The sequence below is a fragment of the Tachyglossus aculeatus genome, chromosome 16, assembly GCF_015852505.1.
Source record: "Tachyglossus aculeatus isolate mTacAcu1 chromosome 16, mTacAcu1.pri, whole genome shotgun sequence".
Classification (NCBI taxonomy): Eukaryota; Metazoa; Chordata; class Mammalia; order Monotremata; family Tachyglossidae; genus Tachyglossus; species Tachyglossus aculeatus.
The window spans coordinates 35,690,662-35,707,738 of NC_052081.1; the positions used below are offsets into that span (position 1 = coordinate 35,690,662).

The 17,077-nt window shown below is 51.1% G+C and overlaps 1 protein-coding gene across 3 annotated transcripts in view; it reads left to right on the top strand.

Moving 5' to 3' along the window:
- Positions 1 to 12,295, top strand: part of SH3PXD2A (SH3 and PX domains 2A) — a 296,411-nt gene extending 284,116 nt beyond the window's left edge. For all 3 annotated transcript variants that reach the window (XM_038757700.1, XM_038757702.1, XM_038757701.1), the window contains 4 exons: positions 927 to 1,258; positions 3,982 to 4,031; positions 9,345 to 9,464; positions 10,333 to 12,295. In XM_038757700.1, coding sequence (XP_038613628.1) covers positions 927 to 1,258; positions 3,982 to 4,031; positions 9,345 to 9,464; positions 10,333 to 12,276 — 2,446 coding nt within the window. In that variant the 3' untranslated portion in view covers positions 12,277 to 12,295. The remainder of the gene's footprint in view (positions 1 to 926; positions 1,259 to 3,981; positions 4,032 to 9,344; positions 9,465 to 10,332) is intronic.
- Positions 12,296 to 17,077: the final 4,782 nt, after the last annotated feature.

Here is a 17,077-nt window from a genome sequence, read left to right on the forward strand (position 1 = left end):
GTGCTGAGCATTGTACTAAGCACTGGGAAAGAATGCACAGTTGGGAATTAGAGATGGTCCCAGAGAGAATGGTGACAACCAGAGGTTATTGGGAAAGAAAAAGAGTCTTTAAACCCTCTCTCTTTCATCTGCTTCATTGCATCTCATTCCGTTGTTGGCTAACAATTAATTTCAGGACCAAGAGGGTGATGGGGTGTGCGGGATTTTGTAGTCCTGGTTATGGAATCCCATTGCAGGGGCCGAGGAGAGCACTGTAACAAGAGTAAAAGTACTCAGGCAGAAGCGGGTGATAAATTGTTGCCTGTGTCTCTCGAGAAGCTCTGGCTGTGTGGCTCTATCTCCAAAATGGTAGGAGAAGCAGAGAGACATTGGGCTGTAGGAAGAAGAGTTCTAGTTCTAGAGTTAGGGCCCTCTGGCTTTTCCCTCAGGGCAAGAATTCAGAACTGATCCACACACAAAGTTTTCAGTCTCCAACTTTGCTCTGTTCAGAGTCCACCATCACGGTGGATTGCCCCAGTCAGACTCCCCTGCCTCTGGGCCACCTCCCCTCTTCACTCTTCTGTTAATTAGCTTTTTAAATGGAAGTTTTAGCATCCCTGGCCCAGTGCTAGCCTCTGGAAGGATTATTCCTGTTCCTTCTGCCGTACAAAGCCAGGGCTGCAATTAGAACATTTCACTGGCCCTCTTCCACCCCCGCCATGACCCACTCATTCCCTGGCCCTCTCTTTGGGCCACCCACCCTGCCTAATTCTCCCCCTCCCAAGTACCTGTGCAGGTGCAGGGAAAGGGAGGTTGTGGTGCAATAAGAGCCAACAGTGGGCACGCTACCTAGAGCTATTTACTTGTGCTGGCTTTTGATGTCCCAATTCCAGACTGGACCTCTTTAGTGCCTGGTGCAGAATAACACCTCTCTTTCCCCTCGACAGGTACTTGGGGAAAGAGGGCTGGGCGCCAGCATCATACCTCAAAAAAGCTAAGGATGACCTCCCAGCTAGAAAAAAGAACTTGACGGGGCCCGTGGAGATCATCGGAAACATCATGGAGATCAGCAACCTGCTCAACAAGAAAACATCTGGCGATAAGGAGACCCAAGCGGACAATGAAACTGCCGACTCCCACATCACCAAGAAGGAGATCAGCCTGCCCATCCTCTGCAATGACTCCAACGGCAATGCCATGACGCCGGACAAGCCGGGCTCGAAGCTGGCCCAGGGCTCCCCAGCGGTGGCCAGAATTGCTCCACAGAGAGCACAAATAAGTAAGACCCTCCACCACCCTGGTGGGCAGACCCATCTCCTCCCATCCGCCAGCCCCATGGCCACTCAGAGAGCCATGAGGCTTGGCCGCCTGGGGCCCAGTCGGTCCAATAGAGAGGGATCACTATGGAGCGGGAGATACATTCCCGACCCATTCCCAAGTGGGGACACAGTTCTGGGAAGATTTTCTCCTTCTCCGAGAAAGTGGTTTTACCTGAAGTGCGCTCAGTTCCAGTCTGTTCGGGATGAAAGTAACCAGACTCCAGAATTAATCTCTCTCCTCTTCAGACTAACCGGCTTCCTGGGTCCTGGGTGAGCCTGTCAGACACAAGGGCATGGGAAAGACAGAGGGGCTCAGTGGCAGTGCCGTGCAGAGATTGGGCGTTTACCTGAGAGAGTCCTCTGGTCAAGGGGAATTTGGTTGAATAGCCAGTCCTCCTTTCCGAAACAGGGCCTCTAGCCCAGGAAGAGGGATAAATCCTCTAAAATGGAACCGCTAAAAGCCAGATTATTTTTTTTCAGTGATATTTGTTAAGCGCTTACTATGTCGAGCACTCTTCTAAGCGCTGGGGTAGATACAAGTTCATCAGGTCAGACGCAGTCCCTTCCCCACCCGAGGCTCACAACCTAAGTAGGAGGGAGAAGAATAGGTATTGAATCCCCACTTTACAGTTGAGGAAACAGAGGCACAGAGAAGTTTAGTGACTAGTCCAGGGTCACACAGTTGTTGACAGATTGTTGGCCACGGAGCTAAAAAAATTCAAAATTCCAACCTAGTAGGCAATGAGGCAGATCCCAGGCCAGCACAGCCCCTTCTGCTGAGGTAGAAGACATCTCAGTTGAACAGAGAGGGTTGCACCCAGCCAGAGCTAGTGGGTCAGCCATGGTGGAAGCAGCTCAAACTTCTGTGTGTGATGCAAAGGCCAATTTTGGCTTGCTTGATTGTCCATCTGAGTTTCCAGGTGATTCTAGGCACTCCCCCAGCCCCTGGCTCCTGACTCAAAAGTAGGACCTGGGTTCTGGTATAGTTGAAGGTAGAACTTTAAGCCTCTGGTTCTCTGAGAAATAAAGTTATTTCTGCCTCGCAACTACCGACCATGGCCATCTAAATGGCTTAGGGGTTAAGTGACAGTTTGAAGCTTCTGGGGCTGTGAATTCCATCCTGTCTTCTGCCTTTAGTGCTCAAGTTCTGGAGAATATCACAAAAAGCACCGGTCTGGCCGGAAGGATTGGGGGAAATTCCCTGTCAATCAATCAGTGACCACCTATGGTGCAAAGCACTAAGTGCTTGGCAGAGTACAATAGGAATTAGTAGACATGATTCCTGCCCTCAGGGAGCTTATAATCTAGCTGAGGAGACAGGCATTAAAACAAATTTCAGGTAGGAGAAAGTAGTAGAGTATCAAGAGACTGGCAGGGGTAGACGAGGGCCAGTGAAATGCTCCAATTGGAGCCCTGGCTTTGTACGATAGAAGAAACAGGAATAATCCTTCCAAAGGAGGGAGTCATCCCAAAAGGCTCCCCGAACTGTTTGGCAGATTTTGTCCCCCCAGTTCTGGGGGGCTAGGCTGAGTAGTAGATTGGGTCACTGCCGACACCTTATTCCCATGTCAGTGCTTCATTTAATAGACTCTTGATGGAGCAAGTGGATGTGTCAATACCAAATTTTGGGATGTTCATGTTTAAATGATTAGCTCTAAGTCCAAAGGGGAAGGATGGGCTCCCTCAGTTTAGTGACTGGCCACAGACTAGTCAATTTTCTATCCTCTCACACAAGCCCGCATTACTATTCATGAGGCAGTGTTTTGGCTTCTCAATAGCAAAAATGTCTTCCCTCCTCACATCCAAGGCCCAGATCCAGCCCAGGGTTCTGTCAGGGGAGAGTCAGTTGCAGAGGAGTTGTGCTCAGTCTGACAAGAAGGCGGCACTCCAGGTGACAACACCCATCCTGCACTTGCTGTTTCTTCCAAGGAGCCTTAGTTAGCCATTGCCCCGTAATGGTGAGCAGCCAGGGATGGAGGGTAAAATTCAGAAAGCTTATGTGTGTCAAAGGTTGAAGATGAGAAAGTACTCAATGATGATGGAGTCAATTTGAACGGCTCACTTTTTGAAAATTTTATTGGGTGCAAGATGTGTCCTCAATAAACTGGTCTGTGGTTTTGGAAGCACTTTCTCCTTCCATTTCCCAAAATCTGTTAAAGGGAGGCCTGTCTCCTGTGCCTTTCACAGGTCAAATCCCAAGCGGATCCTCACTGACCCAGTGCCCCCTTAATGGGATCTCTTTCTGCAGGAGGAGTTCAGCCAGAGGCAGAGTTAGGAAGAGGGGCCAAAGACTCCATGGAGGAGGATTTGGAGCAGAGTCGCTTTTCCCTCTCATCCCTCTCTGCCTCACTCCTCCCATCCCCACACAATGGGACCACAAACACCTTGGCCAACACCTCGTAGTCCTCCTTCATCCAACAGCAAGAGGGCTGTTTGCAAGGCAGAATGCAATGAACGACTCTAGTAAGCCTGCCTCTCTAAGTGGCCACCAGCATCTTTCGATCACTGTGGAGCCCTCAAGTGAATGGATTTGTGAACAGGGGGACAGAAATAGTTTCCAAAGCAGCTTTTTCAGTTTGGGGAAAAGCTGGTCATGCATGAATTTCCCAATTTCTGAAATGGAGTGTCTTCTTGGAGCTCACGAGAGTTGAACTTGAATTTTTGCAATTGTTTCCTCTTTTAGGTTCCCCAAATCTACGAATGAGGCCTCCTCCCCGGAGAGAGTCCAGCCTGGTTTGTACTGATTTGGGTTTTTCTTCTTCTCTTTTTCAATGTCGGTTGTTTTCATTCCCCTGAGATAGGACTGACCCAGGGACCAAACCTCTGTCTCCCTTTAAGCCCCCATTCTAGTGCATTGCACTGGTCTTTCCCACCAAGCTCATCTATGTCCGTGCCCCTCTCCCTCCCAACCTCCACTGGTACTGCAGGATAGAGAATTCTGGGCTTCATTTGGCCGGGGGGTAGGTGGTGGGTGGAATCCCACAGGTCAGCACAGATTCTTGGGCATCTTCTGGGGGCCCCCGTCGAAACCATCACTTACAGCTAACTGCCTTCTAAACCCAAATAAATACATCTACAGCAACAACCTTGTCAGACATAAACATTTAGACTGGGTCGTCTCTAAGATTTAGCCGCAGTGTTGACTAGGATTCAAAATATGGATGTTGAGAATGACATCAGCTCAAATGCTTTCCTTTTTCCTTGGGGAGAGAAAAATAGCAATAACATACTCCCAAGCGCTGTCTGTTAGTACAGAGCTTGAGGCCGGTGCTGAGGGTGGTGGACAGAGGCCAGGACTCATTTTCTGGAGGGTTTCTTTCAAGGGACATATGTTATCCACCCACACCCAGAGCCCGGTCCTTTTGCAAACAGAAAGAAGTTGTATTTGTTAAGCGCTTGCTAAATGCCAAGTACTGTAGTAAGCAGTTGGGTAGGTACAAGATAATTAAGATCAAACATAGTCCCTGTTCCGCATGGGACTCACTAAGTAGAAAGAAAAAAATATAGGATCAGCATTATGTAGATGAGGAAAGTGAAATACAGAGAAGTCAAGTGATTTGCCCAAAGCACACAGCAGCAAGTGGCCGAGTGGGATTAGAGCCCAGGTCGATTGGTACCCATTCTCTCAAATAATGGGAATCTATAAGTAGATTCTGAACAGGTGATCAACTTTTCCTTGCTCTCCCATCTCCCAGTAATTACAATAATAATTTTGGTATTTGTTAAATGCCTACTAGATGCCAAACGCTGTAGTAAACTTTGGGGTAGATACAAGATAACCAGGTCAGGCAGAGGTCCTGTCTGAAGGGGAGGGAGAACAGGTATAGAATCTCCATTTTACTGATAAGGCATATGAAGCCCAGAGAAGTTAAGGGAGTTGCCCAAGGACAAAGGCAGACAGGTGGCAGAGCCCAGGTCCTCCGATTCCCAGACTTGAGCTCTTTCCACTAGGCCACACTGCTTCTCCAGTAGGATCATGCCAGGGCATTCATGCCAATTCTTCCATTCCTAAGAGAGGAGGCAGCTTTGTAGCTCAAGTGAGTTTGTAATAGAGATTTCCAGGAGAGGAGGGAAAGAAGGGAAAGCTCCAGATCTCATTTCCCCAGAGCTTCCCCCATCTACTCCGTTACTCAGACGGGATCCCCAGCTGAAGAGCTGGCTCTCAGTGGCCAAGCCCAAGCCTATCACTGTTATCCCACCTCCACTCACAGTCTTCCCCTACCCTTTACTGAGTGGAGGCTCAGCCTGGGGCTTTGGGCCTGCCCGCCTCTGAGAGGAGTGACCGATCGGAAGGGATCTGAAGCCAAACCTAGCCCCCAGTGTCTTTTCTCTGTCAGGGATTTTAGACTGTGAGCCCACTGTTGGGTAGAGACTGTCTCTATATGTTGCCAATTTGTACTTCCCAAGCGCTTAGTACAGTGCTCTGCACATAGTAAGCGCTCAATAAATACAATTGATGATGAAGATGTGTGCACAGAGGCAGTGAGGTCTAGTGGAAAAATGAACTGAGGAGTTGGGTGATGGCTTCTAGTATTGACCACTCCACTGACTTGCTGTGTTACTTGCCAAAGCTTTCTCAGCCTCAGTTTTTTCTTCTGTAAAATGGAAAGACCAATCCCGTCCCTCCCTCCACCCCACCTCTCTGGGATGTCGTGAGGACAGATGGGATCGTTGGTATTGGAGTACCTTACAAAAGTATAAAATATGAAAGTCCAAAGTTCCTTATATTGTTTCTGTAACTGAAACCAAGAAAATGCACGCTTACTCCTACTTTGGGTCATGTGCTTCATCTAAATGTTTTCCTCCTCTTTTCTATCAAGATGGTGATTATTTACTTTTCTTTTCCTCCAACCTGTCTTAGCACTGACTAATTATTTTCAATTGGACTTTGTTTTGGCAGGACTGAGCCAATTAATTCCGCACTAACAAAATCCACTTGGAAGGCTGAGGCAATTTGGCTGTTTCCAATGAACTCTCCCTGATCCAACCCAGCCCCAGCCCTGGGTGATGCCTGTACCTGAAGGCGCCCACCCTAGCAGCTGGGACTCGATTCCCTTCCTCCTCTTCCTCTTTTGGTTGGTACTGGCTACATCACCCCTCTGGCTGCAACGTCCAGCCCAAATCCTGACCCAGCTCGAATTAAGTCAGGCTCCCAGTGAGTCAGATCATTTCTCTGCAGCCGAAGATTATGAGGCCAGATCCCAGTGACCTAAAATGTGACCCATCTATTATTCGCCTTTATTGAATATCAATTTTATTAAGTAAACCCACTTCCTTTTCCCAGCCAACACGATAGATTGGTGTCACTAAGTCACGAAAGCCTAGAAGAAGCCTCACCTTATGGGGGATTTTGTTAGTGCGGAATTCAAGGGGGATTGTCTCATTCTTTCAGGCCATCTTCATTTCCCAGCTCTCATTGTTGTGTACATGTACATGCCTGCACACATATAGCAAGAAACAGAGAGAGGGAGTGTGAGAGAGAGAGAGAGAAAGGGCTTGTATTGGACAATGATGCCACTGAAGATGATGATAATAATAATAATAATACTGATAGCATTTATTAAGTGCTTACTGTATGTAAAGCACCATTCTAAGCGCTGGGGAGGTTACAAGGTGATCAGCTTGTCCCATGGGGGGCTCCCAGTCTTCATCCCCATTTTACAGATGAGGGAACTGAGGCCCAGAGAAGTGAAGTGACTTGCCCAAAGTCACACAGCTGGCAATTGGCAGAGCCGGGATTTGAACCCCTGACCTCGGACTCCAAAGCCCGTGCTCTTTCCACTGAGCCACGCTGCTTCTCTAATGATACATGCTTATGGTTTGTGCTGTGGGCATGTTGTTAAAGAGATCTGTGTGGGGCCAGTGAGTCAGTCAATAGTATTTTTTGAATGCTTCCCGAGTGCAGAGCACTGTACTAAGTGCTTGGGAAAGTACAGTAGAACAATAAGCAATACGATCTAACAATAAGCAACGGTCCCCTCCCCAGTAAGCACACAGAAAAGCTGTCATTTTGTTGTGTGGTTGTATTGGTGGCTAGCCGGGTCTAACTTCTACCTTTTCGCAGTAGCTGCTCAGGCAGATTTCCAACAGTCGTCCTTTCTCCACCAGAAAAAAATTAAAATGATGCCGGAGTGAGCGTAGCTTCAGTGCTAAGAGCCTGGCTGGGTCCCTAGAAGTCATAATATGGAGTACAGGCCAATGTGGGGGGGCACTGGAACTGCTCAGGGAAGGGGATGAGGTGCCTGGTATGGACTGCCAACCGTGTACACAGATCCCTGGATCTCACTGTGGCATCAACTTGGTGATCTTGGACCTCATGCCACACAGCTCATGCCATGTCACTCCCTCGTTGTCTGGCAGTCTCCGTAAAGGCGTGCTGACCTTCTTCATTCGATTATTTTGAATGTCTATCGTTGCATCGTTGGCCTGGGAGTGAAAATTCTGTGACCGCATTTAGTTCCTCGTCATCAGGGAAGACCTTTGGTCTGGTGCAGTTTGATAGGTTCCCTTGGTTTTCTCCAGAATGAGTGTCAGTCGGTAGGGCCAGAGAACTGTGCAAAGAATCCTGCAGTCATGCGTGTTTTCTTGGCTGTGTGCCTCCAATAATAATAACGGTGGTACTTGTTAAGGGCTTTCTCTGTGCCGAGCAGAACACCGGGGTAGATACCACATCATCAGGGCTCCGTGACAACCTGCAACAACTCCTAAATGGGCAGGACTGAGAAAATTTAACTCTCAAATTGGTAGTTTAGGAATTGGATTTTTCGCCCGAGCTTCCAGGCTCTCGTGAAGTTGTTCTTTGTGGCTCCTCAGCATTTCTCTAGAAATCTAAGGCAGTGAGCTTGCGGTCTGAAAGGGTGGCAAAAAGGAATGCCACTTGGTCATCTGTTGTCGGCCGATTGAGATTGTCTTGGGCATTTCCGGAAGTGGTTGCCTGGGTTTCAATGTGTTGGAGGTAGATGGAATCCTAGAAGGGATTTCCAGAATCTATTTCCCTTCACCACTTGGGTGGAGCTGGAGAATGTTCAGTCAATCATATTTATTGAGTGCTTAGTGTGTGCAGAGCACTGTACTATGCATTTGGGAGAGTGCAATACAGAGCTGGTAGACACCCTGCCCACAGTGAGCTCACAGTCTAGAAGGGGGAGACAAGCATTAATAAATAAATTATGGATATGTACATAGAGTGCTTGGGGCTGAGGGAGGAGTGAATTAAGGAAGAAAATTAGAGTGACACAGAAGAGAATAGGAAAAGAGGAAATGAGGGAGGTCAGGGAAGGCCATAAGGCCTGGTGCAAGTTAGAGGAAGTGGCAAGAATCCTAAACCCAGGTCCAGGAAGATAAATATGTCAGCAAGGCCCGTGAAGCCAGCAATTCAGAGATTTGCCTGGTGGTGTCAGGGCCAAGTCTACTGAGGAGAAAGGAGTCAGCGGGTTCTTTGTATTAACTCTTTCCCATTCATGGTGTCTGTAAATTCCCTTCCCCACAAAACCATCTCTCTTTCTCCTTCCCCTCTTCCTTCCTCTCTCCCTTCCTCCTCTCCCTCCTCCTCCCTCCAAAAGCCTGAGGACTTAACGCCTTTCCTCAGCAGAATTGCACTTACTGTGTTGCTTTAATTTTTGTTTCTCAGATTGACCTCCCTTTTACACATCACGCCAGCACAGGCCTTTGCTGACCACATTTTCATCTTCTAATGTGGAGATATAAAGATCATGCTTCTGTCTTAGGCATTCGGATATCATGTCCCTGAATCTGACGTGGAAAAGAACGGTTCCCTGGCTCCTTCAGATTGTGATAGATGTATTAAACTGCCACCTCCTCCTAGGCACCTGGGCAGTTGTTGACTCTCCTTGCCTCTAGTCCATCTCCACTTTGACCAGCTCCTGTTCTTTCTTTCTCCTCTTTGAGTGTTCCTTTGTAGAGGACTAGGACCGCCAGTTAGTGCCAGTGCTTGTCAGAATGGTGCGTCTGATCCGTTCTCCTTGTATTTGTCATTTTCATTCCTGGGAGTGAGGTGACAGACCGGCTGCTTTCCTTGTGCTGCAGGGATTCCAGCTTCCCAAGCCCCCCGAGCCCCCTTCCGTGGAGGTGGAGTACTATACCATCGCAGAATTCCAGTCCTGCATCTCTGATGGAATCAGTTTCCGGGGCGGACAGAAGGCGGAGGTAAGCACCAGAGAGGGGCACCTGGGTTTGGGAGCCGTCAGAGTGGTAATCGGCTCTCCTCGGTAAAGCGGGCCCCCCCATCCCCGAGAATCCCATCGCCAACCCTGTTGGTCTTGGTGGCGTGCCTGGCGAGGTTAGGGAGGCGGCCGAGATATACAGGTTGAGAGTGGCGTGCCCCTGGGCGTGGGGAGAACATGGGCCCCCAGGCTCCTGGCCCCATCTATCAAGTGATCGAGGGTATTTATGGAGTGCTTATTGTGTGCCGAGCACTGTATTAAGCGCTTGGATGAGTACGATTCAACAGAGGTGGTAAACACGTTCCCTGCTGACAAGGAGCTTATTACATTCGATTGGGGGGAGTCAGACATTAAAAGAAGTTAGAGAAATAGGAAATGGCAGTTATAATGGCAGTGAGAAGCAGCGTGGCTCAGTGGAAAGAGCACGGGCTTTGGAGTCAGCGGTCATGGGTTCAAATCCCGGCTTTGTGACTTTGGGCAAGTCACTTCACTTCTCTGTGCCTCAGTTACCTCATCTATAAAATGGGGATGAAGACTGCGAGCCCCCCGTGGGACACCCTGATCACCTTGTAACCTCCCTAGCACTTAGAACAGTGCTTTGCACATAGTAAGCACCTAATAAATGTCATTATTATTATTATTATTATTATTAAAGGAAAGAGCACAGGCCTTATTATTATCATTATTATTATTATTATAAGGATATGGACCGAAGTGGTGTGGGCCCTGAGCTCTCACTCCCGGGCTCGTCCCCGGCCCCTGCCCTCTCCATGAAAGTGGGCTGAGGCTTGAAACAGACCGGTGCCTCCCTGCCTCCCCTTCCAGCTCACTAGCCTGGTCCCCTTTTGTAGGTGATCGATAAAAACTCCGGCGGCTGGTGGTACGTCCAGATCGGCGAGAAAGAGGGTTGGGCCCCAGCCTCTTACATCGACAAGAGGAAAAAGCCCAACGTGAACAGGAGGACCAGCACTCTCACCCGGCCCAAGGTCCCGCCCCCGGCCCCACCCAGCAAGTCCAAGGAGGCCGAGGAGGGGGCGGCTCCCGGCGCCCCAGAGGCCCTGGACGCCCTGCCCAAGCCCAGGTACGAGGAGCCGGAGTACGACATCCCCGCCTTTGGAGGGGATTCCGAGGCCGAGGGGCCGGAGGGGCCCCCCGAAGACGGACCGGCCGAGCAGCGCCCATCCCCGGCCCCAAGGCCCTCCCCCGCGTCCTCCCTCCAGCGAGCCAGGTTCCGAGTGGGAGAGTCCGCCGAGGATGTGGCGCTGGAAGAGGAGACCATCTACGAGAACGAGGGCTTCCGGCCGTACGGCGAGGACCGAGAGTCCAGCGGGGACTCGGACTCCCAGAAAAGCACCTCGCTGTCTCTCCTCAGGAAGAACTCTCCCACATCCAGTTCCCCGAAGCCCTCCCTCTTGAAACCGCAGGCTGAAAAGCTCACCCAGCCAGGGTTGGGCAAGACTCACTCGGCATCGTCCTTCTGCAGCATCTCCACGTCGGCCTCCACTCCCACCCCCACGCCCTTTTCCCCTAAGAGCAGGGAGATGAAACCCAGGTCGGCCTCTGACGTGGGGCTCCGCGGCGGAGCCAAGAGCGGCGGGAAGAAGGAGGCCGAGCCGAGAGCTCCGGCGGGCTCCTCTGCCCGGGCAAAGCCATCGGTGAGGCCCAAGCCCTTCCTGAGCAAGGCAGAGTCCCAGAGCCAGGAGAAGATGGACATCAGCACGTTGCGGCGGCAGCTCCGGCCCACCGGGCAACTCAAGGGTGGGCTCACGGGCTCCAGGAGCGAGGAATCAGCGAGCCCCCCGCCGACGGCCCGCGAACGGCCCGGGGAGAGCCGGCGGAGGGGCTCAGCCGACCTCATCCGCCCGCCCGCCCGCCTCTGCTCCAGCGGCCGGCCGGGGAGTGAGCGGGACCAGGCGGGCGGGGATGCCTATGTGACCTGTGACTCCTATCAGAAGGTCCAGGATTCTGAGATCAGTTTTCCCGCTGGCGTGGAGGTGGAAGTCTTGGAGAAGCAGGATGGCGGATGGTGGTTCGTGAAGATTGGAGAGCAGGAGGGCTGGGCCCCTTCCCACTTCCTCGTGCTCGAGGAGAACCGGCCCCGGGAGACGACCCCTGCCCGCGAGACTGGTCTGCCCCCGGCTCCCAGCGGGAAGGACAACGAAGGCCGATCCAACAGCCTGGAGAAGATCGAGAAGAGAGTTCAGGCGCTGAACACCATCAATCAGAGCAAGAGAGCCATGCCTCCCATCCCGTCCAAGCCTCCCGGGGGCTTCTCCAAGACCTCGGTGAAGATGAGGAACGGCGTGAGGCAGCTAGCGGTCAGGCCTCAGTCCGTGTTCGTCTCGCCACCCCTGCCCAAGGACAATGCCACGGCCCGCGCTCTCCGGCGCAATGAGTCCCTGATGGCCGGTGACCCACTGCGGGCTGTCCGCCGTAACGCCTCCTTCAGCACCACACGCTCCCCGGCTGGAAACACCGGAGGTGGGTCAGGGGAGCGGGCCGGACCGGGGGGCCCTGAGCCCCCGGTCCCGGCCTCCCGGCGTGAGGGCGTCCCCGTGTCTGCCGTGCGGCCCAAGCCCATCGAGAAGGGCCAGTTCATCCACAACAACCTCAAAGATGTCTATGTCTCCATCGCGGACTACGAAGGCGATGAGGAGACGGCGGGATTCCAGGAAGGCGTGTCCATGGAAGTGCTGGAGAGGAACCCCAACGGCTGGTGGTACTGTCAGATCATGGACGGTGGAAAGCCCTTCAGGGGATGGGTACCCTCCAACTATCTGGAGAAAAAGAATTAGCCTTGGCTAGTGGAACTCTAAAGCGTAATTTATACAGTTCCTGCTGCATCTTTGTTTTGGGAGGGGGGAAAAAATCACACAAAATCCACAAAAGATGATGTCCCCACAAAGACATTCTCCTGTGCTCGTGTGTGTGTCTGAATGTGTGTGTGTGTGTGTGTGTGTGTGTGTGTGTGTGTGTGTGTGTACCATGTCTGAAAAGACTGCTGCTTAGGGAACCTGGTGGAGGATGGAAATTAAGACTTTTTACAGACGTTCGCAGGGGGTCAAGTGTCAAAAGGGATTTGCTAAATATGAAAGAAGAGGGGAGAAAAACCCTAAAGACTTTCGTAGAGCCATTAATAATTTGCATGGGATCAGGGTCTAATGATTAGGAAAATCCAGTCGGTGCCTTTGGCTGCACCGCCTGGCTGGGCGGAAGGCCCCGGGGGGCAGCCTCCCCTGGCCCCAATCCCCAGTTCTCTCCAGACGTTGGGTTCACCAAGCAAGAGGAAACCCAGCCACCAATGTCTCTCAACCAAAACCTCTCCAACCCAAAGGCAGTCGCAATCTCCAAATGTGTTTATTCCACCCACGCTCCAAAGGGGAAATCAACGCTCTAGCCCATGAGGTTGGGCAGGGCAGAGGCACTGGGTTTCGGGGGACAGAACGACTCCGTTTGGTGAGCCTTGAGTTTGGCCTCCCCAGGATCCAGCCGAACCCCGGAGTTGGCACCTGGAAGGAGGTCTGAAACAGCGGGCCTTCCTGCGTCCTGGCATCGGGGGGAGTCTCTCGGGTCTCTTCCGGACCAGCCCGGGATGGGGGGACTCTTGGTGCCCAACAGAGAGCAGCAGAAGGAGCCCCTCCTCCTCAGCCTCCCTCACAATCAGAACGGAGCAATCCCCCTCCTCGCCCTCTTTCCATGGAGCAACGAATTCGCTCGCAAGTAGGTGGAGGTGAGGCAGATCGGGCCGTCCCGCAGGCAGCATCAGCGTTTACAGAGAAAACCCGAAAAGCCATTCTTTCATAATCTGCACAACCTCTAATTTGTATATTTTGGGGAATTTTTTTTGTGATTTGAGTGTCTGTGAGGTCATTTCCCTATGTTTCTGGGGCCTTAGTGATCTTTATGTTATTTTGTGTTCCTACATCCTTGCTTTTCGAGAAGGAGGTGGGTGGCTTGTTTTCACATTGGCTCCCACTTTAGTGTGAAAGTGGTGCTGGTTGGATAAAGGCCACCCATGGCTCCCTGGCCCTCTGGGGGCTGTCAGAACTGAGCTCGGGGCCCTGGAGCGAGGCAGACAAAGTCAGGAGCTGCGCTTTTCCTTTCCTGTACCTTCAAGGAAAGGGCTCCCGTGCCTTCCCCCCCACCCTCACCTCTCCAGGAAGAGAGAGAGGAATCAGGCATCTTAAAACCACCGAACGGATAAACCTGCAAAGGCCCGGATCTCCAGGTGAACGTCAGGTGCCCAGGCTGAGGTTCGCCCTCACTGGCGGGCGAGAGCCTATTTCAGCAAAATTCACCATCTCGGGAATGGTTCCAAAGGACCACAATCGCCCCTCTTTGGACACCCCATGTCCTTGTTCAACAAGAAGTGGATGTTAAACGGAATGGCCCGAGCCGGTGCCTTCCCCGGGCCCTCCCCGAATTGGTGCCCAGGAGGCCTTTCAGAAAATGGATCTGACCCTCTGAGCCAGAAGGCGAACTCTGGCAAACGGTGTGGCGAGAGGCTGGAGAGCCGCGTCCCGGAGCAGGAAGAGAGCGAGAGACAGAGAGAGAGAACAACCCTCAAGAACCAATCCCACGCCGGTCGCAGCTTGGTTCGGTTGTGTTTTCAATTAACTTTGCAGATGCGAGGGAATCGTGCCAGCAGTCAGTCGGAGACCGGTCATCGCGAAGCCGAGTTACTCTGGCTGGTTGTGGGAATCCGTTCTCCCGCTTGCCTGCGACTTCCCGAGGTCCAGCGCCCAGCCACCAGAGAGAGCTTGATGGTGGCCTGATGATTAGCAGTCACGTCAGTGTGTCTTCACGGGCTGAAGCACACTGGGCTAGAACAAAACGCCCCACCGACTAGATATCGGGATCTCTAAAGAAAGTCATTTTCTATTTCACCGGGGGCATTGTTTGGAATTTTATTGTGCTCCTTGCTAGTCTCGATATACTGGTGTGGTGGCAGCTATATTGTTTTGCCAAAGGACTGTTGCTAGATTATTTTTTTGGTTTGTTTTGGGGTTTTTTTTGGGGGGGTGGGGGGGGGTTTTGTTATTGTTGTTGTTAGAAGTGCTATATTCTTCTGCTGGACAGTATTAAATAGAGCAGCACATAGAGTTTTCTGCTAGACTGCAGTACTAATGGTAGTGACTTAGTGACTCGTATTAATTTTAATTATGATTTATCTGAACAATAATGATGAAGAAGTGGTTCATTATTTTGAATTGATGCACTTTAAAAATGGAAAAGAAACACAGAGAGCTTAAGTGCATTGCTTAAAGGTGCAGTATATACTTTTCTCAATTTTAAACAGCACATATTTATTAAAATGAAAAAGTAATTTATGATTATTTAAAAATAAAAAGAAATTATAGTGACCGTCTGGTTAGAGAACTGTCCCCACAGCTATCTCCCGAGGGAGCGGGTTCGGATGCGTTTCCGTCCCCCAGCCCCCACCCCCCCGATTTCTGCGTTGAGCCAATACAATCTAAAATGCGTGAGGTCGGCCCCGTGAGAGCCCCCAAATTCTTGCTTTTGCACATCTCTGGTGAGAAATGGGAAGGTGAAGAGTGTGGAGAGGAAAGGCCCAAGACTCACTAGTGGGCTGGAGAGGTTCCTTGCTCCATATCCCATGGAGGGCCTGGCAGAGATGCCACGTCGTTCATAATTCAGTCCCTGCCCCAGGGCCAATCGCCCCATCCCGGCATTTACTTTGGCCCTCGTGATGCCCGGCCTCCCTTCCCCGCACCCCGGCGACGAGTCCTCAGAACATAAGGACCTTAAATCCAAGAATCCCTTGCTGTGGCCGAGGACAAGTTGTCTTTGTGTCGCTGGTCAGCGGTGCCGGCCGGGCCCGAGCCCCGTGCTGGGCTCCGAACTGGGCAGGGCGGACCCCATTTCATCCCCCTCTTCCACCAACTGGTTTTCCCGAGCCCTTCCTGCCAGATAGGGACAGCGGTACTCGCTCCCCAGGGCTGTTGAGCCTTGCCATCTTGCTCGGTCAGCGGGCGCGGCAACCACTTGCCTTGGCTCTAAAATGGCTCCCCTCTCCCCTCTGCCCTCGCGAGAGCCACGTGGCCAAAGCTGAAATCCCACCGGAGTCAAAACTGGAGCTTTACACTAGATGCAATTGAAGATGTGAAATGACTTATGGCTGTATACTGCAACTTTAATGATAATGAGCACTTCGGACATTGTTATTGAGGTTTATATAATGCCTGAAACGTCCCCCTCCCCGACCCTTTCTCAGCTCTTCAGACGTTTTGCTTCTTTTTCTTAATTGGAAAGCGTCTTCATCTCTGACACATCTGTCTATATGTACCGATTAGTTTTTGTCTTTTCGTTTGGGTGGAGTTGGGTCATCTCTTGGGGTGTGTCCAATTTGCCTAAAAACCAGAAAACCTAAAAACTTAACAAACAAAACCTCTTTGAGGGAGGATTTTGGCCTACGGGATTCTTTGTCTACCTGCCTGCTTGCCCGTTTGCCTGCCCTAGAAGAAGTCCTTGAGGCGTGTTTCGATGTTTCCGTGTGTGGAGACGGAGGCAAGCCCCGGCCATTTAGGGAAAAATGATGGGTGGATGTAACATCAGAATCCAGATCTCAGCTTGGGTCATTTTCCCCTTCCCCTTCTTTATGTTTTGACGAAGGCATTATATAGGAGTTTTAATCACTTTCAGATTTTAGTGCAGCGTATTTTACTGTAATATGTATCCATTGCTTTTCCCCAGTAAAACGTGCTACTGCTTCTATCGTCTAAGAGAATCCCAAGGAACCTGGTAGGGCATTCCTTGTTTCCATGTACCTAGTATTTACGGAGTAGGCATAGTGCTATTTAATTTTAGACCTCGGTTGATAGCTTTTTAAAAAAAGAGTTCCTATTTTCCTATGTTTGTATTTTACTAATATTCTATTCTTTGATGGTTACACTTTTTTTTTCCAAATACTTTGCATTCTCGATTTAAAAAAAAAAAACTCCACGGAGAGGATAAGTGCAATATTTCTATGAGAAACATCAGGCCTCATCCAGGACTTCAGGGTGGTGTTCGCCATGTGTCAAATCGGTCATTTCCAAACCACGCACTCTTAGAGAGCAGAGGGGAGGGAAGGGGCGGGATGGAGGGGAGGGCGGGGGGGAGGTACTGCTGGGGAGGAAGAGAGCCAGGGATGGATGGATGTGTTTGCTTGCTTTGGTTTTCAGTGTCACAGCTCCTAGCGAATGAGAAAGGTTAGAGTTGAGCAGCAGCTAAGTCAGTGGGAAAGTCTCAGGAGATCTCAAGGTCAGGGACGGGTCCAGCCGGCCAGGAACGGACGTTCTGTTTGCCCCAAACATCAGAGCCGCTGCTTGGCATCAGTTGTGGCCTCTAAAAACCAGGCACTGGAGGGATGGGGTGGCCGGGGGAGCTCTCCAGTGATTAGACCCATGGAGCTCACTGCTCCACTGTCCTCAGCCCCTGTCCCTAATTGACCCCAGGCCTGACGCTTGTCTGAAACGCTAAAATGTTTTTTCTCCATGAAGTTGACAGGGAAGCATTTTTTTTCAGCCATCCACAGGCAATTCCCCTTCGGATCGGAACTCCTCCAAACAGCTTATACAATGTCTTTGGCAACAA